This window comes from Hemiscyllium ocellatum, chromosome 15, assembly GCF_020745735.1.
Source record: "Hemiscyllium ocellatum isolate sHemOce1 chromosome 15, sHemOce1.pat.X.cur, whole genome shotgun sequence".
NCBI lineage: Eukaryota > Metazoa > Chordata > Chondrichthyes > Orectolobiformes > Hemiscylliidae > Hemiscyllium > Hemiscyllium ocellatum.
Genome location: NC_083415.1, coordinates 51,545,189 through 51,569,177, shown reverse-complemented (window position 1 = coordinate 51,569,177; position 23,989 = coordinate 51,545,189). Strand labels below are relative to the sequence as shown.

Below are 23,989 nucleotides of genomic sequence, written 5' to 3'. Positions count from 1 at the left end.
GGTGAAGGGATTTTGCCCGAAACAGCGATTTTCCTGCTCCTTGGATGCTGCCTGACCTGCTGTACTTTTCCAGCACCACTCTAATCTAGACTCTAGTTTCCAGCATCTGCAGTCCTTGTTTTTACCTAGTTCTGTACCTGAATCTACCACTTTCACTGGCAGCTCATTCCATGTACAAACCACTTTCCGTGTAAACATGTTGCCAGACAGTCATAGACTTGTACAGCACAGAAACAGACCCTTTGGTCCAATTCGTCCATGCAGACCAGTTATTCTAAATTAATCTCGTCCCATTTGCCAGCATTTGGCCCATAATCCCTTTAAATACTTCCTATTCATATATCCATCCAGATGCCTTTGTAATTTTGTTATTGTACCAGCCTCCACCACTTCTGCTGGCAACTCATTAGACACATGCACCACCCTCTGCGTGAAAATAAGTTGCCCCTTGGGTCTCTTTTAAATCTTTCTCCTCCAACCTTAAACCTCTGCGCTCTTGTTTTGGACTTGCCCATCTTGGGGAGAAGACCTTGTCTATACCCTCTATCCATGCCTCTCATGATTTTGTAAACCTCTGTAAGGTCAGCCCTCAGCCTCCCAGCCTATTGAGTCTCTCGCTATCGCTCAAATCCTCCAACACTGGTAACATCCTTGTAAATCTTTTTTTAAAATTGGATGATTAGATTCCCTAAGTGTGGAAACAGGCCCTTCAGCCCAACCAGTCCACACTCCAAAGAGCAACCCACTCAGACCCATTTCCCTCTGACGAATGCACTTAACATTATGGGCAATTTAGCATGGCCAATTCACCTGACCTGCACATCTTTGGGACTGTGGGAGGAAACCGGAGCACCCGGAGGAAATACTTACAATTTTCACAACATCCATCCTATATGTGGGGTGACCAGAATTGTATGCAGTATTCCAAGAGTTGCCTAACCAATGTCCTGTACAGCTGCAACATGATCTCTCAACTCCTCTTCTCAATGTACTCACCAGTAAGGGCAAGCATACCTTCTTCACTATCCTGTCTACCTGCGACTCCACCTCCAAGGAATTGTGAACTTGCACCCCAAGGTCTCTTTGTTTTGCAACACTCCCCAGGACCTCACCACAAAGTGTATAGATCCTGCCTTAATTTGCCTTTCCAAAATGCAGGACCTCACATTTATCAAAATTAAACTTCATCTACCACTCTTTGGCCCATTGGTCTATCTGATCAAGTTCCCATTATACTCTGAGGTAACTTTCTCCTGTGTCCACTAACACGTCTAATTTTAGTGTCATCTGCAAATTTACTACCCATACCTCCTATGTTCACATCCGGATAATTTATATAAATGACAAAAAGCAGTGAACCCAACATTGATCCTTGTGGCACACCACTGGTCACAGGTCTCCAGTCTCGAAAACAATCCTTCACCACCAATCTACCTTCAAGCCAGTTTTGTGTCCAAATGGCTTGTTCTCTCCATATTCCATGTTACCCACCTTTATGCATTCTAAAATGCCCAGCACCACCTTCTCTTTAATAGGGTCACTTTTCAAGATGTCGCTATTTATTTCCCCAATTTTCTATCTTCCATGTCGTTCTCCATAGTAAACACTAGAACATAGAACATAGAACAAAACAGCACAGAACAGGCCCTTCGGCCCATGATGTTGTGCTGAACATTTGTTCTAGCTTAAGCACCTATCCATGTACCTATCCAATTGCCGCTTAAAGGTCACCAATGATTCTGACTCTGTCACTCACACAGGCAGCGCATTCCATGCCCCCACCACTCTCTGGGTAAAGAACCTACCCCTGACATCCCCCTTATACCTTCCACCCTTCACCTTAAATTTATGTCCCCTTGTAACACTCTGTTGTACCCGGGGAAAAGGTCTCTGATTGTCTACCCTATCTATTCCCCTGATCATCTTATAAACTTCTACCAAGTCACTCCTCATCCTTTGCCGTTCCAATGAGAAAAGGCCTCGCACTCTCAACCTATTCTTGTACGACCTATTCTCCATTCCAGGCAACATCCTGGTAAGTCTCCTCTGCACCCTCTCCAAAACTTCCACATCTTTCCTAAAATGAGGCGACCAGAACTGCACACAGTACTCCAAATGTGGCCTTACCAATGTCCTATACAGCTGCAACATCACCTCACGACTCTTGAATTCAATCCCTTTGCTAATGAACTCTAATATACCATAGGCCTTCTTACAAGCTCTATCCACCTGAGTGGCAACTTTCAAAGATCTATGAACATAGATCACAAGATCCCTCTGCTCCTTCACCTTACTAAGAACCCTACAGTTAACCCTGTATTCCACATTTGTATTTGTCCTTCCAAAATGGACAACCTCACACTTGATAGGGTTGAACTCCATCTGCCACTCTTCAGCCCAGCTCTGCATCATATCTAAGTCCCTTTGTAGCCGACAACAGCTCTCCTCACTATCCACAACTCCACCAATCTTCGTATTGTCTGCAAATTTACTGACCCACCCTTCGACTCCCTCTTCCAAGTCATTAATAAAAGTACAAACAGCAGAGGACCCAGAACTAATCCCTGCAGAACTCCACTTGTAAGTGGGCTCCAGGCTGAATATTTACCATCTACCACCACTTTCTGACTTCGACCGGTTAGCCAGTTCTCTATCCAACTGGCCAAACTTCCCATTATCCCATGCCTCCTGACTTTCCGCATAAGCCTACCATGGGGAACCTTATAAAATGCCTTACTACAATCCATGTACACTACATCCACTGCTCTACCCTCATCCACATGCTTGATCACCTCCTCAAAGAATTCAATAAGACTTGTAAGGCAAGACCTACCCATCACAAATCCGTGCTGGCTGTCCCTAATCAAGCAGTGTCTTTCCAGATGCTCATAAATCCTATCCCTCAGTACCCTTTCCATTACTTTACCTACCACCGAAGTAAGACTAACTGGCCTGTAATTCCTGGAGTTATCCCTATTCCCTTTTTTGAACAAGGGCACAACATTCGCCAGTTTCCAGTCCCCTGGCACCACCCCCTTGATAGTGAAGATGAAAAGATCATTGCCAAAGGCTCTGCAATTTCCTCTCTTGCTTCCCACATAATCCTAGGATATATCCCGTCAGGCCCGGGGGACTTGTCTATCCTCAAGTTTTTCAAAATGCCCAACACATCTTCCTTCCTAACAAGTATCTCCTCTAGCTTACCGGTCCGTTTCATACTCTCCTCTTCAACAATACGGTCCCTCTCATTTGTAAATACTGAAGAAAAGTACTCATTCAAGACCTCTCCTATCTCTTCCAACTCAATACACAGTCTCCCACTTCTGTCCTTGATCGGACCTACCCTCGTTCTCGTCATTCTCATATTTCTCATATACACATAAAAGGCCTTCCGATTATTCTTGATCCTACCCGCCAAAGATTTTTCATGCCCTCTCTTAGCTCTCCCACTCCCTCTCTTCAGCTCCCTCCTGGCTGTCCTGTATTCCTCCAATGTTCTGTCTGAACCTTGTTTCCTCAACTTATGTAAGCCTCCTTCTTCCTCCTTACAAGACATTCAACCTCCCTTGTCATCCAAGGTTGCCTCACACGACCATCTCTTTCCTGCCTGACAGATACATACATATCAAGGACACATTGTATCTGTTCCTTGAAAAAGTTCCACATTTCAACGACATCCTTCCCTGACAGCCTATGCTCCCAATTTATGCTCCTCAGATCCTGTCTTGCAGCATCATATTTACCCTTCCCCCAATTGTAAAATCTGCCCTGTTGCATGCACCTATCTCTCTCCATAACCAAGGTGAAAGTCACAGAATTGTGGTCACCATCACCAAAATGCTCACCCACTAACAAGCCCATCACTTGTCCCGGTTCATTACCAAGTACCAAATCCAATATGGCCTTCCCTCTGGTCGGACAATCTACATACTGAGTTAGAAAAACTTCCTGGATACACTGCACAAGTACTGCCCCATCCAATCTACTTGATCTAAAGAGCTTCCAATCAATAGTTGGGAAGTTGAAATCGCCCATGACTACTACTCTGTGGCTTCTGCACCTTTCCAAAATCTGTTTCCCAATCTGTTTCTCCACATCTCTGCTGCTATTGGGGGGCCTATAGTAAACACCCAACAAGGTGACTGCTCCTTTCCTATTCCTGACTTCAGCCCATACTACCTCCAAAGGCAGATCCCCCTCGAACTGCCTTTCTGCAGCCATTATACCATTTCTAATTAGCAATGCCACCCCCCCCTCCTTTTTTATCATCCCCACTAATCTTACTGAAACATCTGTAACCAGGAACCTCCAACAACCATTCCTGTCCCTCTTCTATCCACGTTTCCGTGATGGCCAAACATCGTAGTCCCAAATACTGATCCACGCCTTAAGTTCACCCACCTTATTTCTGATACTCTTTGCGTTGAAGTATACACACATGAGCCCATCTCTGTGTCCGCATGTATTCCCTGTCAGTGCTACCTTCTCCACAGCCTCCCTACATTCTTGGACATCCTGAAAAACAGCTCACCTAACTGATGCAAAATAATCATTTAGTATCTCCCTCACCACCTCCAGTTCCTCACATCAGTGACCTTGCTGATCTTTAAGGGGTCCTATTCTCTCCCTAGTTACCCTTTTGTCCTTTATGTATTTGTAGAATCCCCTTGGATTCTCCTTAACCTTATTTGCCAAAGCTATCTCCTTTTGCTGTCCTGATTTCCCTCTTAAGTGTACTCCTGCTGCCTTTCTCCTCTTCTAGGGATTCATTCAATCTCTGCTGTAAGTACTTGACAAATACTTTCTTCTTTTTCTTGACCAAAACCTCAATTTCTCTTGTCATCTAGCATTTCCTACGCCTACCAGACTTGCTCTTCACCGTGACAGGAACATGCTGTCTCTGGACTCTTATCTCATTCTTGAAGACTTCCCATATTCCAGCCATCCCTTTATCTATGACCATCCACACCCAATTACTTTTGAAACCTTTTGCTTAATACCATAAAAATTAGCCTTCCTCCAGGTTAGAATTTTAACTTTTGTCTAGTCCATTCTTTTCCATCGCTAGTTTAAAACTAATAGAATTATGATCACTGGCCCCAAAGTGCCCCCCCCCAACCTCACTGACACTTCAGTCCCCTGCCCTGCCTTATTTCCCAAGAGTAGGTCAAGTTTTGCACTTTTCCAGTAGGTACATCCACATACTGAATCAGAAAATTTTCTTGTACACACTTAACAAATTCCTCTTCATCCAAGCCGTTAACATTATGACAGTCCCAGGCTATGTTTGGAAAGTTGAAATCCTCAACCATAACCACAGTTTTCTTCTCACAGATAACTAAAATCTCCTTATAAACTTGATTCTCAATTTCCTGCTGACTATTTCGGGTCTATAGTGAATCCCAATAAGGTGATCATCCCTTTCTTATTTCTCAGATCCAGCCAAATAACTTCTCTGGATGTATTATCAGGAATGTCCTCCAAAAGTACAGCCATAATTTGGAGATGCCGGTGTTGGACTGGGGTGTACAAAGTTAAAAATCACACAACACCAGGTTATAGTCCAACAGGTTTAATTGGAAACACTAGCTTTCGGAGCACCTGATGAAGAAGCGGCACTCTGAAAGCTAGTGCTTCCAATTAAACCTGTTGGACTATGACCTGGTCTTGTGTGACTTTTAACTTTGTACAGCCATAATGTTATCCCTAATCAAAATTTCCACTCCCCCACCTCTCTTGACCCCCACCCACTTTCTATACTTCCAATAGTATCTATACCCTGGAACATTAAGCTGCTTGTCCTGTAGACCAGAACTGTACACCATACTCCAAAGGTGGCTTCACCAATGTTCTGTCCAACCTCACCTCCTGTACTCAATGGTCTGAGCAATGAAGGCAAGTGTGCCAAACACCATCTTAACCACCCGGTCTACCTAAGATGTAACTTTCAAAGAATTATGTACCAGAATCCCAAGGTCTCTGTTCGACAATACTACCCAGGTGCCTACAATTAACTGTGCAAGTCTTGCCCTTATTTGTTTCACCAAAATGTAATACCTTGCATTTATCCATATCAAACTCCATCAGCCACTCCTCAGGCCATTGGTCCATTTGATCAAGACTCCTTTGTAATCTTTGATAATCTTCTTCACTTAATTACAGAGGAACCTTGATTATCTGGCATTCAATTATCCAAATATCGGACTATGCAGCAAGATCGCAAGGACCTGATGCTTGGCTAAACTATGTTAACTGGCATTCGATTATCATGAATTTTATTAACCGGATAAAATACTCCTCACCTGTGTCCTTTGGATAATGGAGGTCTCTCTGTGTACCATCAATTTTGAGGTCATCCATAAACTTCACAATGATACCTCCTAAATTCTTATCCAAATTGTTTATATAAATGACAAATAAAAGTGAACCCAGTCTGATCCCTGTGGAACATCACTTAGAGTCATAGAATCATAGCGATGTACAGCATGGAAACAGACCCTTCCAACCTGTCCATGCCGACCAGAACTTGTCACAGGTCTTCTTCCTCTTTTCTTTCCCTCTCACAGTGGCCTTTGGCTATGCTGGTGTCCTTAAAAAGGTCCAAAGGGGTCCAAGAGATTAGTCTGCTATCCTGTTTTGTACTTTTTTTGGGTGGTTTTGTGGAACTTTCTATAGTTCTGACCAATCAGGGAGACTCACTCAATAGTTTGGAACATTCTCAATCATTTGAGTGGTTTGCGACTGTCTGTTTTTTTGTGTAGACCATGTGCCTTTCTGTCTAGGCCCTTCTTTGTTTGGTGGATAAATTATTGGGGATAACTGTTGCTATTTTGCATTATGCTATTGTCATCAGCACCTGGCTGCTAGGTTTGCACTGGGTTTTGTGTCTAGTTTTTGTGACTTCAGACCTTTACTTGGGCTACATACCCAAGATTCCTTGCTGTTTGGCCAAGTTAGCAATCTGTGTTTTAGCAGCCAGGATGCTGCTACACAAACATTCAGAGTATTGGAATTACTCTTTACTTCACATTCACCTCCATTCCCAACCCCAACAGTGCCTTAAAATCCTTGCTCAAGGATCACATTATCTATCAATCTCAACAACAGGCTCCATACCATATTGAAATCACATTCTGCATATTGAAATCATTCAAAGTCTGCATTTGAACTTATTTAATCTAATTTTACTGTCATGATGAATGATGCCACATGCTGTTCCCTTGGGTGAACATTCACTGATTTATATCCCGACAGGTTACTTTGAATGTAGTTACTGAAAGCAATTTAAATAAATAAATATGTTGTTTTGTACTTAGTAGCATTTTATGTTACCAGAGGAAACCTACTTGCTACAAAAGAAATCAACACTGCACCAATTTTGATACCTGGTACATCCTAATGAAGATGGTTAATAATACAGAACTAATCCAGCTTCCGTCCATGCCAAATATCCAAACAGGTGTACTACCTCAAGAGTTGAACTATGATAAAGAAGAGCAGAAGCCTTATCCAATTTTATCTTTGATCATGCAGTGACAGCGAAAATAATGGTAGCACATGGGGCTAGAGGCAGAAGAGTAAGAGGAGACTTCTGGAACACTTAAACACCTGTTAAGCTAAATGACTAGTTTCTATTTTGTAAATACTTTGTAACTCTATCTCACATGATCAGTTAAGATGTAGAGGTGCAGTGTTGGACTGGGGTGGACAAAGTTAAAAATCACACAACACCAGGTTATAGACCAAAAGATTTATTTGAAAGTACTAACTTTCAGAGCACTGCTCCTACATCAGGTAGCTTTGGAGCAAGTTCATGAGACACATGTTTAGAGCAAAAGATTAGTATCATGCAACTGAAACAATAAATTGAACAAACCTAGATTGCTGTCAAGTCTTTCATCTTTTAGAATGGGTTGTAAGTTTAGGTTCATTACGGTTCAGGTATTCCACGATCTACTAAGTCAGCAAAGAGTAGAAATTTATTCCAGCACTTCTCATGTCTATGGTGCAGCTAGCTTAAAATGATTGAGCATTTGGAGAACACATTTCTTACAATCATAACAGTTGAGTTAGATCATACTTCTTCACTAATGCTGAGAATCTGTTTATGATCAGCTATAAATACGATGTTGAAAGTAGGAACAGGAGTAAGCAATTCATTCCTTTGAGGCTGTTTGACCATTCAAGGTCATGGCTGATCTGTACCTTCACTGTCTCACTTTGCAGCTCCAAAATCTGTAATTAATAATTTTGAAAAACTCAACCTTGAAATTTTCAAATGATCCAGGATCTACAACCTTTTATGTAACTGAGTTTCACATTTTCCACTAATATTTGTGTTGCAAAAATGCTTCCTGTTTTCACTACCAGTTGGTTTAGTTCTGATTTTAAGATTATCCCTTTGCTGTTCTGGATTCACTCACCAGAGGAAATGCCTTGGTGGGAAGGTGGTGGGTGGGGAGGGTGGCTGACTGCAGGTTCTGTTATGCATTTTGTGCACATTCCACATAAGCAGACTTTTTTCTCAAATTTAAAATAAAGCTTGCCATATTTTTCTCCCTTTATTACTTGGTTTTTAATATCTTCCTCCTGTGCTAAAAATGCTGAACCCTTAAAGTGAAAAAATGATCCATGTTGTAGAATAAATCCCAATGTAAACGAACGTTCCTTAGCAACCACAGTGCTGCTGGTGGATGTGTTAAGCATTCAAGACCTAAACAAATGTGAAAATGGTTTCTCTTGTTAGTTGTCATGGGAACAGCTACAGAAGAAATATTTTAAAAATCATGCATTGTCTAATTTATTCATAAATTTGATAGCACCACATAGTCTGTGTATTGCATAATGTCTAATCATGATAAATTACCCTTTCTTATACTTGCACTTAATGAACATGGCACTGTGGCCAGAGGGCCATGGTTTGAATGCTGGCATGGTTTATTCAGCTTCTCATATATTAATGTAGATAAAAAGATTTCAATATATTATAATGTGTGGAAGAACAGGAAATGGCAGAACTATGTAAGTGCTTTATATTCTGCAAAATTTAATTGTTTGATCACTGGTCTTTGTTCATAGTAAAATGCAGGGTTGACATTAGCTTGTTCCATCAACTGAAAGTTAATCATTTCTATTCGAGACATGATAATAAAGAAAGCAGAATGGGAGTCAATTGCTATAATAGCCTTGTGACTTTGGACCTGATTTTAATTTTGGTACAATATTCGATGGTTTGAAAAGTTTGAGAATTTCTGGCCTTGTTATAATTTTGTTGGATTTTCCACTGATTTGACAGGAAATGTTTCCATTTCTGGGTGCATTTGAGATCAATGGGAAGTGATTCAAAATGGAAATTTGGCTCTTAAAGCTAATTTATGATTTAATCCATTTGTAAAAAAAAAATCCTTATGTTAACACTAGTTAGGCCTCAGGTTGAATATTATGTCCAGTTCTGGGTATTATACACTTCAGGAAAGATGTCAAGGACTCTGAAAGGAACAGAAAAGATTTGCAAGAATTACATCAGGATGAATGGCTTCAGTTTGAGATTGGGACTGTTTCTTCTTTTACCAGATTAAATCTTGCAAACATTCACCTTAAAGTATTTGTTTTAATTTTAGAAGATCACAAAACTTTTTAAGTTAATACATATCACTCTTCACAGTGGACAATGAACATAAAATATTGCAGAAGGGTGGACATTTGTGGATTTAATGAAGATTAAGAAATCATGACAGAAGTAGTATCAGAACGAAGATAGAGAAATTTCAATCCTATTGAAATATTATGAGGACGAAAGAAAGAGGATTAATAATTTTCTAAATATTTCAGAGTTGTGTATGATGGAATTTTGTGAAGGCCATTCTTTTACTTATGAAAGGAAGGAATTATGTAACGGCAAACACCTCAGTTTAACATCCCCCTTACTAAAATGGGTGATGTTGTGGTATTTAAAAAGTAAGCAGTAATGTCAAAGCAGAAAATGTATTATATAAAACCGAGCTATAAATGAGATCCTTGCCATTTTCATTGTGTCAGGGAACATGCCTTGGAAGTGCATCCTCAATTAGTGGGACACTTCATTCATGGATTTAAATCTCACAATGAAACAGGGTCCTTTTTTAAATTCAGCACTTGGAGGCTGGTATTTCCAGGGCTTGGGAAAATCAGCAGAAAAAGGAGCCTAAGATTGCATGTTCCAGACATCGATGCATTTTATAGCACCGCTTATGGATCAGGAAGAGCAGAACTTGTTGTTTGGCCAATCAAAATGTCTCTTTACCCAACTGTTGCCTATCCCCATAACAAACTTTACCTTTTCAATTGCGATTCTTTTGCTTTCCCCACTATATTTTTAAATACTCTCTTTTCACACTTCTATCTGAGGCTCTCTTCCTTCCCACCACCTACTCCTGTTTGCTCATTTCAACCCTCTTGAGTTGCCACTCTCTTCCTCTGTCCTGATCAAGTCTTGATCTATAGCTCCTCCCCCAATTGCCAGAGTCCATCCTCAAGGGATACCAGCTGCAGCCTCCTTGAGCTGTTTTTTCACTTGCAGATGATGGTTAGTATGTCAACTTGGCAAGCTGTTGGGCGGGAACTTAAAAAGAGATCATTAGATCATGTTGCTCAATTCAGCAGCTTTTCTCTGAGCTACAACAGTTCTGCTCAGTGTCCCAGCCTACCCATATGTACAGCGATCTTGGTTAATGAGAACTGGAACAAATATCAACTGATCGGATATGTTACAGACTTGTGAAATTCATAAAATTTTTGAGTCAGTAGGCAAGTGATGGTGGATATCACCTATATGGACATTCAGTTGACATTTTAAGAGGTTCTCATAAAAACATTATAAGCAAAACTCAGAGCACATAATACCTAAAATCATAATTTGTTGATAGTTCTGTTACATTTGTGTTCCTCATTCTTTTTTATTTCTCATATTTTTGCATAATAGGTATGGTTTTCTGATTCTTAGAATGATTGCCAAAATTTAAATGAGTACAGCAGCAAGCTTGTCAAGATATGTAAATTTTGAAGGTTACTTATTACATGCTTGTTCGACAAGTTTACAAACGTGACATCTTACTCACCTGTCTCACACATGAGGAGTAGAAGACAAATTAATAAGGTTACAATATTGGATTATTCCAAATTCCTTTTATGGCAGACTTGTAGTTTCTCAGATGAGTTGCTACATTTTTTGAAGTGAAGGTTTTATAAACCAGAGGATCGTCACTAAACTGTGATGCTTATTGTCATAGAATTTCCAGGAGTTGGTTCTCAGGTGAATTTGAAGTTAGAATTTGGGTAATGGTGGTGAAAGGTGGGAACTGGGTCTTTCTTCCACTTTCAAGGTTTTGGTGTTTGTTACCTCAGGTTCTTAGTTGACATACAGTTGATTGAATGGCTTCCTTTATTTGTGCAAATCAGCTATGTGCTGCTTTATATAAAAAAAAAAGAAATTATAATTGTTTCATTATGCTACATTTTTAAAAATCGAAAGTACTTTTCCAAATAAGGTGATGAGATCATTTTTACATTCTGCATTGTGGCTTTTGCACCTTCGGGTAATGGGATAGGGTCTTTGTCCCTGAATGACCCATTTAATTTGCAATTGCCTTTTTGAAATTGTTTTAGAGAAAGGCATTAAGTCACTATTAGTCTTGAAAATTGCTTTATTCCCCTTCTAAGACATAGGAGTGTTTCAAACCACAAAAGAAGTCAGATGATCATTGGCAACCCATCTTTTTGGACCCTTAAAATATAAAATTTAGATTGAGGGTCTGAATATATTGGGGTATGACAAGTTACAGAGACAGTAGTGATAAAGGTTTTGAATTGTAAGTAATGCAATGTGATAAGTAGTATTCGTTATTGGTTTTTACCCAGGTTTCAGCTTTTCACAGTATATATTTACGGCCCTCTGATGAAGGAACAAAATCTGTACATTAAAATTTGCAGATGTCACTAAGTTAGGGACAGGCTGAGTTATGTCTCAAGGTAGTTTGGAATTCGAAAATGAGGGAGTTGTACTGATTTGATCTGGAATAGTGCGTTCAGCACTGTAGCAGTTCCAAGGTTAATATATCCTAACTGAGGCTTAGTGCCCAGTGGGCACTAAACCTCAGTTAGGATATATTAACCTTGGAACTGCTACAGTGCTGATGCAGCAGAATTTTACCAGGATTTTGAAGGTTTAACTCACAAAAACAGATTATATAAAGTTGGCTGGTATTCTTTTGAGATTAGTAGTCTAAATGTAGTCTAAATTCAAATGATAAGTATAGAAAAACTATTTCCTCTGTTGGGTGCATCCAGAAAACTATAGGAAGTACATTTAAGTCAGTACATTAAATCAGGAATTTATTTTCCACAGAAGTGGAAATCTGACACTTCTTCCCACTTCTAATGGCTGTAAATGTTGGTCGGTAAGATTATTAATGCATATGTCAACAAGGCATGGGCTTAAATTTGCCATGATATAACTGAATGTGCTAGACTTAAGGAAGCAAATTGTCCACTTATGTTTCTCTGAAAAATTTGGATTAAAAGAATATTTTACTCTTATATAGAATTTACTGTTCTCAAATGGCCGTTTTGACCTAACTGAACCTGTGTTGTGGCTTTAGCTCATTCATTCTCATAATTTCAACATTGTAAGTCAAACACCTTCCAATTACAGCACCCTGTTATTTCTTAGCTGGAGCTGTGTTCTGACCTCAACCAGTATCTAAGACAATCCACCATTCTCCATGGATGTGATTTTCCCATCCTGGGAGGTATCAAGAGAGTGACAGGTGAGAAGGGGGAATAATGACGTGAGTTTGCCCAGAGAGAAACTCACCCTCCCCACTTTGGTATCTCAGCAGTTATGGAGAACTTCTCGACTTGCCAACAATTTAGGCCCTTATTGGTCAATTAATGGCTACTTAAAGGTCCCAACCCATTACCTCCCCAATCAACTGCTCCTGATGGAAAACTGTAGTGACTGCTTGACAGGTTAGAAGGGCCTCCAAATAATTTTATTTGTGACAAAGGGGATACCCCACTCCCGCCTTGTGAATTGCTACCCTACAACAAGAAAAAACAAAATCCCCATTTTCTTACTATTGGATTCCCTGAGGAGTAGGCCTTAACTTTAGGACCCAGAAGCTGCCAGTTCTGTTGCCTCACATTTTTTGGCAATCCAGGTCACCACTGAGGTGGCCTGTAATTGGTTGAGATACTCACCCTAACTTAGATTAGCTGTCATCCAGCTGGAAAGGGAAAAAGGAAGCAAGCCATTAGAACTGGATAAAGGTTTGAGTACTGGTTCCTGGAGCATGAATTCGCCACTTAAGAGTCAGAGTAAAGTATGATTGTTGCTGGAAATGTTTGGTCATTTTGAGTTGAATTGATAACAAAAGTACAGAATAGGCATTGTTGTTTTCAATTTATTTGTTAAAATAAATGTGTTAAAAGTTCAAATCTTATAAAACTTGAAACTTGTGGCCTTTCTAGTCAGTTACTAGAAAATTGAATATCATTTTCAAAATTATCAGTTTTGACAGGAATTATAATATAGAGAAGACATTGCCACTTGGAGGAAAAGGAAAATTGAGAGCCATAAATTTAAGACAGTTATGAATAAATTGAATAAGGAACTCCCAGGCAATTTCTAAATTCAAACACTTTCTAAACTGTCTGAATCTAGAACTTGTATCATGTGGGGAGGTTTAGGTAGGGTGATCAGGTGTTCTGGTTTCACCAGATGAGTCTTGTTTTTGCATTGTGTCCTGATGTCACAACAATTTTCTAAAAATAGTTACAAAATCCTGGTATTTGCCTTTTCCTTTTATGTCAAATATAATCTGGGCTGGGGAAAGAAAACTTATCTGAAGTTTTGCTGTGGTTGCTGTAAATGCCAATCACAGTGCAATGCATGCAGCTGACTGATATCCCACCCTTCCCATCTCTCCACTGTTCCCATATCATCTCCAAGGGTATTGCCACAATGTTTTGATGCTGAGAGCTACTGGGTTACCTTTTAAAAGGTGTACAAAATAATTCTCAACTCTCGCTAAATATTCTGTCAGCACGTAACCCTTCCCCTTCAACTGCCCCTCTGCGAGATTCCTACCATTCTGCAGTGTAGATGCATTCCCAGAAAGCCATAGATAAACATGAGATAGAAAAAAATATGTTGCTAATGTGAGCTGAAGTAGTGGGTGAATGTTCAGGTGGAGTGAATGAAAAAACAGTAAAACTGGTGAATGATGCATAATGTTTTGTATACTTCAGAACACTGCACCAGTCTGACCAGTATGTTTATTTTCAAATATCACTGATTTCTTACAATTTTTCCCCTGACTTGGTGTTGTAAATTATATATAACTCTATGTAATTCCTTGGTGCATTTGAAACTATTTTTACTCTAGCTACAGTAAGAGGCACCAGCTGCAATAACATAATGCCATTTTGCAATTTCATAATCTTTTCTCAACACTTTGTCTAGTTCTGCATTCTGGATTACCTCCGTTCCCCTGAATCCACATTGGCTTTTTATTTTACAACACCTTAACCTAAAACATTTCATATTTAAAATCCTGTTAGTCTCATTTACTCCCTATTACGAAAAGCCCCTGAATGCTGTTTTCATATAACTTTGGTTTCTTGCACACTCCTTTTCGCCCACTTTGAGTTTTCATCACTTTTGCTCCTGAATTATGACTCTCACCACCACATCTCTCTGGCCTTTTCCTTTTAAGGTCTCCATACATTCAACAAAGCTTCTGGGTAGTTTTATTTCCTCCTTTGGCTCAGCTTCCTATAGCGCTTCAGTGAAGCAGTTCGAGGTGGCTTTTATATGTTCACAAGCTAAATAAATTCAATTTGTTGTTCACTGAAGTTGTAATTTTGTTTGAAACCTATTTTTAAATTTCAGTCATGTAACTGGAGGTTATGGGCTTTTTTTTGGCTAGAACACTTGTGGAACCCCAATCATTAGACCAGCACAGGGAGACCGTTTTATTGAGATGCATGCAGTGGCTGTCAATTTACATTCAGGGAAAAGGGCAACAAGGAAATTTGTTGTAAATGTACTGATAGTGCAACAAGGTAGGCTATTCAGTAATTATCCTAGCTGTTTAGAATTGAGTAATCGTTTGATATTTGGTTTCTTTGATATCTTTCCTCTCTGCTGCTGAAACTGAGCCAAGCTTTGAATTCAAATTCTTTTCACAGAATGGCTTCTGTCTGCAAATGCTCTGCAGAAGTAACCATTCAGGAAGTGTTCTAGCCAATCAGCTTCAGCTTTATATGGTGGTAAATTAAAGTGTCCAATTGCAGTTCAGGTACTTTCGAGACTGACAGATCATCAAGCTTATGTTTCAAGCCCTTCTCTGAGTGCTGAGTTACTGTCCACCATGTTTTTTTAAGTATTGACTTAACTCTGTGTTACAGTACAATGCAACCACAGAGGTAAGTACTAAGCAGTTTCTTTAATGTACTTTTAAAGTGTTAAAGATTATTTGCATGTACTTCTATCATGTTGCTGGTTGAAAAAAACAGTAAGTCAAGGACTTTCAGCAGTTGCAATGTTAGTTTTTACTTTTTGCTTCCCTTGGTCACATGTTGCTGCCATCCTGTTTAGCAGTGATTCTATTTAAAGTGTGATCTGCTGTATTTTAGGTATATTCCTTAAGAAGGGAGAATTCACTTTAGGTTCACAGTGTTCTGATCCTCACTAATCAATTATAGTGGCCTAGCTTCACTTTAACAGAAGGTGGTTGCCCTATTGTGTAGCTGAGTCACATGCCTGTTGGTGGGCAAATAGAAGAAGCAGGCTCCTGCCCTACAGGGAGTCATTTCAGACATTAGCTAGTTTGAATTGCAAACAAGATCATCATCGTCACTAAGAAGGTAGGATGCAGATTGCTATTGTCACAGAATTAAAAGCAAATCTGATTTTGTAAACATAATTGAGTATCCCTTTTTAACATTGCAAAACACAAAGCAAATTGCATGGGGGAGAGATGGCTAAGTGAGTGTAGAAAATAATTTATGTACTGTAAATTTGAGACTAAATCATAAAATGATTATAGTGTAATATATGATAAAGCCCACAACAAGGCTGCTTTCAGAGAAGGTGGTTGTAAGCTGTGTATACCTTTGTGCAGGAAAGACACACTGAGACCAATACATGTGATCAACAGCACAAGAATGAAACACAGATGCATATGCATCCACATTTTTGCGTTTAATGACACCGTGCATTTGTCCAGGAAGTATGAGTGTTATTCTATTTGTTAATCCAAACTACTAATGCACCCCCTCATTTTCTTTTAAAGCTGTTAACTTTGAATACTTGAGGATCCTTGTAATGCCCTTCAACAATCCAGTTTTCTTCCTTGACTTGGAGTGTAGGATGTTGTGGCCTATAACAATCTACCCTGAATGTTGCCATTACTACTCCACCTTCAACTCACAATGCACAATTTTTTTTTCTTCCCAGATGATTAAAACAAGTTTGAGATCTTATGAATGGATTTTATTTGTAGTCAACTAGTGGAAGAGACAATAGTTGGAGAGACTGGTGGCAGATACTTTCAATGATTGAACATTTTTAACATGGTTTATTTTGCTCACTAGTTGAAAAAAGCCCAGTTCAAATGGATGTTGGGTAGTCTTGGAAGACAAAGAGTTAACTTGTTACCATTGTGATCTGCGACTGGGAGTACCGTAGAAATACAAGATGTCAAGGAAATCTGCGTTGAACAGTCCTTTTCCAATTAATATGACTGAATAGTTTCCTGCAACTATAATTGAAACCTTTTTATTTATTGCAATGTAAAGCAATGAAAATCCAAGCAGCAGCAGTTTTTTTTATATCCCTCTTGTTTATTAACCCAGTTTTTTTTAACAATAGCTGAACAGAGAGACAAATGCAGCTATGAATCGGCTTTTAAGATGTGCTCTTCCTGCCTCCCTCTTCCTGCCCCAGGGTGGGGGTAGAAACACAGACAATTGTGCTTGCAGCAATGCAGTTGTAATCAGGAGTTAACAGTGTAGGAAATCGTGGAGACAATCACGTAGCTAGCCACTTCATGGCAGTATACAGCCAGCATGAACTGTAATGTCAGCCTCTCTCTTTAAATGTTTTGATTCCTAACATGTGCATAACTATCAACCAAGAGCTCAAGCAATTTCTTTCAGAATTTTGCAAGTGTAATGTTGGAAGAAAGATGCAGTAAATTTTTGCCAGTTGGGCAAATGTGGGCTGAAATTGCCTTGGTCATTGTGGTCTTTCTGTATGCCAGTTTAAAAAAAAATACTCTCAATCTGTTGGTTTTATAACTGATTGGGGAGAGAGAAAATTGGACAAGGCATGCAAACAGTTGAAGTTTGCTGCTGTCCAAAGTTTTTTTTTCCCAACCAAACAGTACTGTGTGCAAAGAGAATATTAATTTTGAACCACATCAAGGTGTGAAATAGTTATTGATGTATTAAAATACTGCCCATTACCTCCATACCATCACATCACTACTCCCTCTTCCTCAACACCAGCCTCCCCAAATATTTTTAAATTACTGTAAACTAGGACAGGGTTCAGGATTTTTTTCTTCGGTTACACAACATCAGTTTCACTTTCTTTTTCCTTTTTGAAAAGAAATTGAGAGGCATTTGCTCATGAGTTAAGGACAGTGTTGTGTGGGCTATAGAGGTGCTGAATTGTTCAAACAAGAAAGGTACAGATGGTTTTGGTTCCTGGTGTCTGCTGCATTAGCTGATCTCAGTTACCCAATGACAGGGGTACTATATTAGGCCTCGCATAGAGAACCTTGACTTAATTGTTATCTCCTAACTACAGCTGGATGATATAAAGAGAATGGATGTTTCAGGCCAGAGCCTTTCATCAGGAATGAGGCTGGGAGCCTTTGGGGTGGAGAGATAAATGGGAATGGATGGGACTGGGGAGAAAATACCTGCGAGTGCAATAGGTAGATGGAGGTGAGGGTAATGATCGGAGAGGAGGGTGGAGCAGATAGGTGGGAAGGAAGATTGGTCATGAGGATGGTGCTGAGCTGGAAGGTTGGAACTGGGGTAAGGTGGGGGTGAGGGGAAATTAGGAAACTGTTGAAGTCCACATCTGCTTGAGGACAAGGCTGAAGAGCTTCAGGATAGAGAAGAGGACTTGAGTACAGTGAGAGAGTGACTCACTGAGATCTTTGTAGAGAGAGGAGGTGAATTTCTTCACGGTAGTCATCTTGAAATCAACTAGGAGAAAGTGAGGTTTGCAGATGCTGGAGATCAGAGTCAAACATGTGTTGCTGAAAAATTTCCCCTCCCTGACAAGGGAAGCTGGAAGAATACAACAAGCCAGGCAGCATCAGGAGGTAGAGAAGTAAATGTTTTGGGTGTAAGGGGAGCTGCAGATAAAGGGGCTTAATTTAATAAGATCATGGGTAAAGGTTATTTCACATATCCACCCCTCCTGATAACTTTCACCTCTTGCTTAATAAGAATCTATCTACCTCAACTTTAAAAAATAGTCAAGGACTGCGTTTCTATGACCATTAAGAGTCTTCACTCTGAATGAGAAGATAGTTCCCCTCATCTCTGTTTTAAGTGGCAATCCCTTATTTTAAGTCATGACTATTAGTGCTAGATTTCCTTACGAGAAGGAACATAACTTTCACATTCATCCCATCAAGATGCCTCGGGGTCTTAAGTTTCAATCGTTCCCTTTTGCTCTTCTAAATGTCAATTGCTATCTTATACAAACATTTTTCATCTGAAAACATCACCATTCTCTGTCCATGTCTTCGTCTAGTACGCCTTCTCTGCATTTATTCCAACACTTTATATCCTTCCATTGATAAGGAGACCATACAATGCTGTTTGATAAGTACATGAGTAAGAAATGCTTGGAAGAATATGGGGCAAGCACAGATAGGTGGGACTAGTTTAGTTTGGGATTATGATCAGCATGGACTGGTTGGACCAAAGGGTCTGTTTCCGTGCTCTGTATTCTCAGCAATGCCATGCAGCATAACTTCCCTACTTCTGTGTTCACTTTTTTTCTTTGCAATAAATGTTAACTTTCTGATAGATTTCCTACTTAGTTGGAGATTTAAGGTACCCAGATCCCTTTTCATCTCAGCTCTGAAATTGTTCATCATTTAAATTAGCTTCTTTAATTCTTCTGACTAAATTTGGCAATTTTACATTGTCTCACATCATATTCAATTTACCAGGTATTTTCTCATTGGTTAACCATCACCATGCCATGTTTGACTCTCTTCAGTCAGTTTTTCATACTTTGCACAGCTCAGACCTCCTAGTTCAGAGTCATAAGAAACATATTGCGACACCTCTACCCATCTTATTGACAAATTTGTTTGAACCTAGCTCATCAAATCAACTGCTGCAATGTGTGAAACGTTCAGTGAAGTGGATGAATTTGTCATGCAAATATGTATAAATGCACACGATATAGTTGGCATTCCAGAGACATGGTTGCACGGCGACCAGGGTTGGAAACTGAATATCCAGAGGTATTCCGTTTCTCGGAAGGACAGACAAAAAGGAAAAGGAGGTGAGGTGGTATTGCTGGTTAAAGAGAACATTAACACAATAGTGACGGAAGATAGATTCTACTTCAGCAGAGCAGATATGTGGGTAAAGCTTAAAAACACCAAGGGAGGGGTGCGAGGGGAAAGATATAAAAGGGAGCGAAGGGGCAACTTTTTCACACTAAGGATAATGCATGTATGGAATGAGCTGCCAGAGGAAGTGGCGGAGACTGGTACATTTACAATATTTAAAGGGGAAGTGGATGGAGACATGAATAAGAAGGATTTAGAAGGATATGGGCCAAGTGCTAGCAAATGGGATAGATTAGTTTAGGATATCTAGTTGGCATGGACGAGTTGGACCTAAGGGTCTGTTTCTGTGTTGTACACCTCTATGACTCTAGCACTGAAATTGCCTCCAGTCCTGTGTTAATTCAGCTGTGGTGAACTCTTAATTCCAGTTTTTTTTTTAACCTGTTTACAGCTTTTGACATGGGTTTGTCACATCACTCTCTTCCAGTCGCAGTTGTGTGGTACTCTCTTGTCCTGGTTTCAATCTTCTCTGTTAGGTCAGAGAAAGAGTCACCAGCAATGGCTTTTCCTTTCCAGTTTTATTACCTCTGAAGTCCCTTGATTGTATCCTTGGTTCTTGCTATTTCTCATCTACATAATGTCACTCTACAAAATCATATGAAAACATAAGGTTATAAAAGGAGCATAACAATAGCCAGCTTCTTATCCACCTCTCTTAATGCTTGCACTGTCAAATTTGTCTGTCATCAAGTCATGAATGGATATAAATTAATTCTCCACTAAATATTGGGAAGAACAAAGCCATTGTCTTTTGACCCTGTCAAAAACTCCCTTTCCTAGCTGTTGATTCAATCCCTCTCCCTAGTTACTGAAGTTGATTCTGAATATTTGCAACCTTAGCACACCGAGTCTATCACCAAGTTAACTTACTTTCACCTCCGTAACATTGTGTGACTCAATTCCTGTCTCAGCACAACTTTAATTGAAATTCTCACTCATGTCTTTGACACCTTTATTTAGCCTTGATTGGTCCTATCTATTCCATGTTTTACCCTTGGTAAACTTGAACTCATGCAAAACGTTGCCTGTAATTTGCATCAGATCTCATTCAGCCACATTGACTCCCTTGTAGAGAGGATCCGCTAACCATCAGAAAGCGGACAGTTGGGATAAATGGATCTTTTTTTGTTTGGCAAAATATAACAAGTAGGATGTGCCAGGATTTGATTTTCAGGAGCCGAATGATTTACAATCTATATTAGTGACTTGGGTGCAGGGATAGAGGATAGTGTAGCCAAGTTTCTGTATGAATTGAAAATAAGTAGGAAAATGAATTGTAATAATGAAATAAAAAAATTACAAATTGATCTAGATAGGTGAAGTGAATAGGCCAAAATCTGACAGATAATGCTTGGAGTGGATAAGTGTCTGGTTATCCGTTTTGGTCAGAAGATTCAAGAGATGAGGGGTTTGACTTATGAGGAGAGATTGAGCAGCTTAGGCGTACAATGTTCGAGTTTGAAAGAATGAGAGGAGATCTAGTTGAGGTACAGAATATATTAAAGGCAGTTGACAAAGTCGACTTCCACAGGATGTTTCCTGTTGTGGGACAATCTAGAATGAGAAGACTTTAACTTTAGGGTAAGGGTTAGCAGGTTTAAAAGAAGGATGAGCAGAACTTATTTTTCACGGAGTCATGGAAATTTGCATCACAGAAAAAGATCTTTCGGCACATCATATTCACTCCAGTCAAAAAGAACAACCTGACTATTCAAATCCCATTTTCCAGCACTTGGCCCAGAGTGCCTTGGTTTCTCTCAAAGGATGCGAATCTGTCGAATTTGCTACCTCAGAGGGCGAAGGAATGCTGCGACATTGTTTGTCTCCTGCTCAAACACAATCAGATTTTTAATTAGTAATGGATTAAAGGGTTGTGGAGAATGGGCAGGAAAGTGGACTTGGGGCTGAGATGACATCAGCCATGATCATACAGAATGGTGGATCAGACTCATGGGGCTGAATTGTCAACTTGTCCTAGTTTTTGTTATGCTTGGGAATGCTTTGAATTTAAAATTCTCACTTGTTTTCAAATCCCTCCATGGCCTTGTCTTTCTTTCTAGTGACTTTCTCCAGCCTTGCTGTCTTTTGAGATCTCTGATGCTTTAATTCTGGCCTTTAGTGTATCTCTGATTTTAATTACACTTCTGTTGGTAGTCACACCCTCAGCTGGCTGAGTGTTGGGTTTTGGAATTCTGGAAAACTACCTTTTTTGACCAAATGTTCTTGTTTGTTTGCAAATGTTTCTGTGAAAAATGTCTAAATTTTTCTCGAGTAAATACAAGTTACTGTTATTGCTGTTTTGAACCCTTTAAATGCAATTTTATCCAATCTAGCAACTCAAAGCCATGGGTATGATGTAATTTGGTGGCCCTTCTGGCGGAGACATTTGATCTCTGCCTTTGACTGTCTGGCTGTCTCCCCAAGCTTGACTTCCTGTTTGTTACGAGGAGAAAGTGAGGACTGCAGATGCAGGAGATCGGTCAAGAGTGTGGTGCTGGAAAAGCACAGCCCCTCCTGATGAAAGGCTTATGCCCAAAACGTCGATTCTCGTGCTGCTCAGATGCCGCCTGACCTGCTGTACTTTTCCAACACCACATACTCGATCCTCTTTGTTATACTGAACTTGCAATTTCACAATAGGCCTCTTGTCCACACGCATGCCATTCATCTCCAGAATATTATCCGTTGTAAGCTTAATATTGCTGAGCTGTCTTAAAACCATAAGATATAGAAGCAGGATTTGGCCCATCAAGTCTCTCTGCGATTTGATCATGGCTGATGTGTGTCTCAAACTGATTCTCCTGCCTTCTCCCCATAACCTTTTGAACCTCTTGCTAATCGAGTTCCTATCTATATCTTGTCTAAAAGACTCCCAATGACTTGGCATCTAGTCTTTTGTGGCAATAAGTTTCACGTCATATTCATGATTGATTTCAATGTTGTTAACCTCCCAATTTGAATCTTTCATAGCTGTCAAATAATCTGGACTGTGCCAATTCCCCTCCTGCACCGATCACCCTTCTTTGTCATACTTTGTTAGCTTCCTATGCAACAGCAAATGCTTTTTTAAAATCTTCAAATCCACCTTCAGTTTCTTGCTTCAAGCTCTTTCTAATTTATTGGCATAGCTTCTCCAGTCTGTACACACCTTTTTGTTGCTGTAATTTGGATGGATATTTCTTTCCACTCCCTCAATCTGTTGTACCTCTAATTCAAATTTTAAACCACTATTTCTAAATCTGAGATTGTCCTTTGAGGACCATGTTGCTAGCACTGTTGCCACTTCAAAAGCATCTTGAAAAGTTTATAATTTAGACTGTGCCTTATTGTTTTACTTTAGTTGCTTCGCTTTTTGATGCTCCATATTTTTCTCCCATCCCCCACAAACTGTTATGGACTGCTTCAGTACATTTGTTTTTCTATCAATCAATATGGAGTTTTTCAATTGCAGGAACTCCTGTTACACATTGAGTGCTTAGTTTGTTACATTGCATTACATTTGCTCCAACAGCGTGCATCATCTGGAGAATTTGTTGTTGGTACCTTGGTAACAATAGAAATCTCCAGGGCTACAATAATGATACACTGATGCTTGATTTATGTTGTAATTTGGTGGCCAGAATGCCAGCTGACAAACCTGTTTCACTGACGTGCAGGGTTCTTTCTTTGCAAATAATGTAACCCTGTGGTCAAGCTATGTTACAGGGCAACAACCAGGTTAACAGTGGCAATAGCTCCTTTGTGTTTTTTTAAAGACAGATTGTAGAAGGAAGGGAGGACAGGAAGAAATGACGATTTCTACACTTTGAGGCTCTTTTGATGTTGGTGTGACTGGGCCAGGAGCCCCACAACTGTAAAGAGTATGTACTAAACAGCTCTGTAGCAAATAAGAACCAAATTCAAGTGGTGGCTGAGCAAGCGGTCTGCAGCAACAGGAAGGGGAGGTAAAAGACAATGTCAAAAATAGAAATTGGGCACCTGAAACCATGTTATTAGTAAATTTTGGCTCATAGATGGGTAGCCACCACTTTTTTTTTCCTTCTATCTTTTGAGGTACTTTGAAAGGAATTTGGTAAGATCTTGTGGAAACATGCTCTGTTGACCGATCAAAGAAAAGTTAGTAGGCTGCATCAATGATTTTATTTGCAGTTGGTTTCCTTTGACTATTCATCAGTTTTTACCTTTAAGCTTTTGTTTATTGAAAGAAGCTTATAAAAATAGCTTTCTCACTGGCATGGTCAGTTTAAATTATTTTAATTTAGTGTGTTCAAATTTAAAGTACTTTGAATGGTCTCTCTCAATTATATGGCCTGAAGCTCTTGGTTAAATATCTTGCC

General features: G+C 39.7%; 1 protein-coding gene across 8 annotated transcripts in view; it reads left to right on the top strand.

Moving 5' to 3' along the window:
* zmynd8 (zinc finger, MYND-type containing 8) overlaps window positions 1-23,989 on the top strand; it is a 170,478-nt gene that overhangs the window by 33,794 nt on the left and 112,695 nt on the right. For 7 of the 8 annotated variants that reach the window (XM_060836465.1, XM_060836466.1, XM_060836463.1 and 4 more), the window contains exon 1: window positions 15,379-15,465. The exons of the other annotated variant lie outside the window; for it this stretch is intronic. In XM_060836465.1, coding sequence (XP_060692448.1) covers window positions 15,452-15,465 — 14 coding nt within the window. In that variant the 5' untranslated portion in view covers window positions 15,379-15,451. Of the gene's footprint in view, window positions 1-15,378; window positions 15,466-23,989 lie in introns of those variants that run through there. 8 annotated transcript variants of the gene reach the window in all.